The 5,187-nt window shown below is 34.7% G+C and overlaps 1 protein-coding gene across 1 annotated transcript; it reads right to left on the bottom strand.

Annotated features, from left to right (window-relative positions):
• Positions 1 to 3,906: 3,906 nt before the first annotated feature.
• On the bottom strand, positions 3,907 to 4,686 carry LOC140142336 (uncharacterized). Its single transcript, XM_072164306.1, has one exon. It carries the CDS (start codon positions 4,684 to 4,686, stop codon positions 3,907 to 3,909), a length of 780 nt encoding a protein of 259 aa, XP_072020407.1.
• Between the last annotated feature and the right edge of the window lie 501 nt (positions 4,687 to 5,187).

The raw sequence follows: 5,187 nt of genomic DNA, 5'->3' as shown, positions 1-5,187 counted from the left end.
ACCCTGTATCTCCATGAATAGCTTGTCGGCAAAGATACAAGATACAAGATACAAGATATTTTATTTTCCCATAATTCACATGAAATCACACAAGTATATATTTTAAAAAACAAAGGCAATATCAAACAAACGAATTATGGAGGGATGACCAGAAGGCCAGTAAGGCCAGAGGAAGTCACCCCCCTTAACAAAGAAATGTTACCATCAAAAGAAGTAAAAACAAAACAAAGCATAACAAACAAACGAGAAACATAATGCTCAAGAATTAATCATATTTTGAGATCAAGTCACGTTTATATATCTTACGGAAATGTTTCAATGAATTTGCCGTTTTTATTGAATTTGGCAATGAATTCCATAATATTGGACCAGCAGTACGAATGGCATGGTCAGTAAATGTTTTGTTGTTCTTCATTAAGTTGAATTTATCTGCGTTTCTCGTTTGGTAATTATGAATATTGGAACGTAGTGTAAAGAAGCCATCAAATACGCCCGGTAATTCATTATTACTGTACTTGTACATAAATACCCCCCAATTCAAGTTTGTAGGTGTCTGCAAGAGTTACAATATTGTATTTGGCAAATAAGGGAGCAGTGTGGCTTTTATAATGACTATTTGCTATTGTCCTCACAGCCCATTTCTGTAATTTCATAATTTTATCCAAGTATGTTTTACACGTATCACCCCAAATCAATATTCCGTAATTTAAATAAGGTAAAACAAGAGTACAATATAGAGAATACAGGATACGATCAGGTACATAAAATTTAAGTTTGTTCATAACTCCAATATTTCGCGAGATGGTTTTTGCTATACAGTTTATATGGTATTTCCACGTCAAACATTCATCAATAATCACACCCAGGAATTTTGTATTAGTAACCCGTTCCAGAACTGACTCATCTAAAATGATCTCAGGAGATACATCATACACAGTTGAGTTTATTTTTGATGTCATATGTGGTGTACCCAAAACCATGTAATTTGTTTTACTTGCATTTGGCCATGCGTTTTATACTGGGTACACCAATAGGGTGGAGCAGTACTTTTGTGCGAGATTTTTTGTGCTAATTCTTAGTATTTTTAAGTCAAGGGTGTCACCTACCTAGACAAACTACCTATCTATTTAAAGCTTTTGATGAGACCTTTGTATTGATACCATAACAATTTATGTAGCATAAACCATTCTAAAGTTATTTTGGTTTTAGTGAAAACATGACAGGGTGGAGCCGAGGATTGATATGGAGGATTGATATGTAAATTTAACTAAAAATGTCAAAAAAATGGGGGTATATTGATATATTTGCTTCTTTTAATTGGTTTTATGTTGTAAAGACTTAAGAACAATCATTTAGAAACTAAAAAAGGTAACTCTGTCTTTAAATTTAATGAATTTCTAATGCAAATCACTTGATTACAGAAAATGCCTTAATTTGCACTGTTTGTGTGTAAATCCCTATTCGGAATGCCTCAAATGTGCGTTTCAAATATGTTTGCACACAGCAAAACCTATAGCAGGTATCAAAATAAAAGTATACATTTTTTTAAAGCTCTTGAGCCAAGGAACTCAAATATGATATCCTTTTCAGCATAGGGTATAATATGTAAAAAATTAATCTCTCTGAAGATCGAACATTTTTTATGGAAAATGTTGCTATTCAAAGTCCACTACCTCCCTAACCACTGGAAAACTAATATCATTTTTGGATTCCCTGTTTAATTTCCTGTCAGGAAATGTATACTTTTCTTGTATTTATGGGTTTACATGTAGTTAACAAACAATTATATTTGTATCAAAAAGCGTGCATTTTCAAAGAGGAAAAAATTGGACATTTTGGGTACTGAAAAATCTACCAACTCAAAACACATGGCCATTTACCGATAGTTTGTTCGACTTGAACCAATTACTAATTTCTTTCAATTCATTATTAATTAATTGATATTTACTTTCAATATCTTTATGTGAGTACAGAATAGTAGTGTCATCTGCGAATAATATAAAGTCTAATACATCTGATGTGTTGATAATATCGTTTACATAGAGAATGAATAATAAGGGACCCAGTATAGAACCTTGAGGTACACCACAAATAATATCTTTAAGTTCTGATTCACAAGAGTTGTAATGTAAATATTGTTTTCTGTTGCTTAAATAATTAGTGAACCACTGAAGTACGATACCACGAAAACCATAGTGTTCCAATTTATGAATTAATATGTTATGGTCGATAGTGTCAAAGGCTTTGGAAAGGTCTTAGAAAATTCCAATTGTGGTTTCGTTTCTTTCAACGGCATAGTTAACTTTGTCAACTAGTTGAGTTATGGCCATGTATGTAGAATGGTTGTTTCGAAAATCAAATCGGCACAAATCAAATCGGCACAAAGGACCAATGCGTTACGTAATCTATTGTCCCTCCACGGATATAATTTTTCAAATTGTTGATATATGTGACCCGGCAGCACAAACGAGCCGTAAATTCCCTAAATTATATTCTGAGTTATGGTGTAAAATGTGTACGAAGGTCGTATTCATCGGTCACTTAAGCTGGCGCGACATCTGTCTTATTTCGATAGTCACAACACCAATCAATAATCCTATTATTGAAGTGGATAATAAGCTTCTACCTTTAAATAAACTTTTAATAGCTCTGGTCTTTGTTTGCTTTTGCTAAATCCTTTTCAAGTGGTGGGTTATTTGTATAGGTATGCATAACCAACAATTAACAATGAGAGAACCTTCTTAAACCTCGTTGACTTGGGGATGATTTGAAATGACCGCCAATTATGACTGTTTGATATTTATTGCCAGCAATGTGGAAAAAGAGACACACATAGAAACGAAAAAAGCTATAATTTTGTTGAAGGAGCAAAGTTTAACTAACCATAACTCCGTTTCTGGATATCGTTTGAAGTCAAATGATATGCCATTTTTAAGTTTATGATGTTTATTTTTTAAACACGAAATAAAACAAAATTGACCGGGGGAGGAATTTACGGCTCATTCGCCGTGGACGGTCACATATAACAGTCCTCGAAGTAAATTTTATAAATCTAATGATATATTCTTAAAGTGCATGTAGCTGGGAGGAAAAGCCGATGATCAATTGAAAATTTTGACCTTTCATATTGAAGATATGGATTTTTTTCCCAAAAAGACCTAATTTTAAGTTAAGTTAAGTAAACGTTAAGTATAAATCATCAGATTTATAAAGTTTACTTCGAGTACTGTTAAATATCAAAAATATCAATTTTAATTATTTGCCATAAAATGTGTATTACATTGCGAATTTCAAAATATCAAAATTATTTGATATCATAGTATAGTATAGTATATAGTATATTTATTAAAAACACATTGCAGCCAAATGGCTGAATTACATGGATTTTACAATTTGATTTAAATAGTATAAAAACATCAAATAACATTTTAAAGACACATTTAGAAATTGTAAAAACATCAAATTACATTTAGAATAATTACACACGAGAAACATTTAAATATATATAAAAAACCATCAAATATTGCACATTAGAAATACATGTAATTAATAATACCAAACAAAAAATTGAGACCATGGGGGATTACACAGAACAGACCAGCTGTTTTAAAGGGGGCAAAATTTGGAAGGGGGATACATAATGAGCAGACCAGCTGCTTGCAAGAAAATAAATTGGATTTAAATATTTGGAAAAAAAAATATATAAAAATGAAAATGAAATAGCTATCACACACACAAATTGCACTGAGCAGACCAGCTGCTAAAAAGTTTGAATACCTGATAACAGGGGGGGGCAAAAACCAAATTAACACAAGATAATATTCAAAGACAAGATAATATTCAAAAACCTGGCAGCAAAATGAGTTGAAAAAATACAATAATACAATTGCACTCAAAAACACCAAATTATTTGTTTAAAAGGTCAGCCATGTATGGCATGGGGCTATCCTGGAATCTTTTTGTTTTGCACTTGAAGTTTTTGTATTTTCTCATGTTTCTAAGGGTCATGACAGACCTATACTCAGCCGGCGGGAACCAGGTGGAGAACCTCTCAGAGGTAGTTGTCTTTGTGGCAAAATCTCTGCATATTTTTTCCCTCCGGTTGCAGAGTGGATCCAGCTCAAGATCTGCTAGAGATTTGGAGTAAGATATGTACTCCCTGCCTTGGATGTGCTTACAAACACGTTTCTGGATGTTCTCCACCTGGTTCACTTGACTTTGAGTAAGGCCAGCATGCCAAAGAGGGGCAGCATATTCCAATACTGGTCTCATGTATCCCTTATATACTGTGAGTAGCTCACTGGGGCTGAACCCTGCTTCTTTTAATTTGCGCATCATAAACATTTTGCGGTTTGCTTTAGTGCACATGCTATCGACTTGGCTATCCCATTTTAAGTCATCTTGGATCATGGCACCAAGTAATTTGACTTTATCAACAACTGCAAGTTGGTGATTTGAAATATGCAGGTCAACCTCAGGAACTTCCCTCCTGCCAAAATACACTTGTAAAGCCTGACACTTAGCTGGGTTCAGCCTCAATTTGTTTTCATCAGCCCAAGTACTCAGAGAATCCAGACTGTCTTGCACGGTGCTGGCTTCACCATAGGCCCTGTTCTCACAAATAGTAAGATCATCCACATACTTCCACACTTTGTGGTTTGGAACATCCAAGGCGTCATTGATCATGCCGAGGAAGGAGAGAGGGCCAATGACGGTGCCTTGAGGACACCACCATTAAGCAAGACCCAGTCTGAATATGTATCTTTGTACTTGACTCTTTGTTTTCTATTTGTAAGAAAATCAACCACCCATTGAACCAAAATGGGAGGAGCACCTAATTTCAGTAATTTGATAACAACAATCTTATGATTTATCAGATCAAAGGCCTTGGAGAAATCAGTAAGCACTAGGGTACTGATATTCCCCTGTTTTTCAGCACCAGATATCATATGATGGTAGGCATCAACTAAACAGTGGGTGGTTGAGACACCTTTTGATTACCATACTGCCTACTGTCAATGTTAGGTTGAATTTGATCTGTAATCCACTTACAAACCCTGCCCTCTGCGACTTTGGCCAAACATGACGTCAGAGACACTGGGCGCAATATGTCGATGGAGGGTGTAGATTATTTTGGGATGGGGATGATATTGGCCTCTTTCCATTGGGTAGGAACCTTACTCTGAC

The sequence above is a fragment of the Amphiura filiformis genome, chromosome 20, assembly GCF_039555335.1.
Source record: "Amphiura filiformis chromosome 20, Afil_fr2py, whole genome shotgun sequence".
NCBI classification, from domain to species: Eukaryota; Metazoa; Echinodermata; class Ophiuroidea; order Amphilepidida; family Amphiuridae; genus Amphiura; species Amphiura filiformis.
The sequence above is the reverse complement of the archived record's forward strand: the minus strand, read 5'-3'. Positions and strand labels throughout refer to the sequence as shown.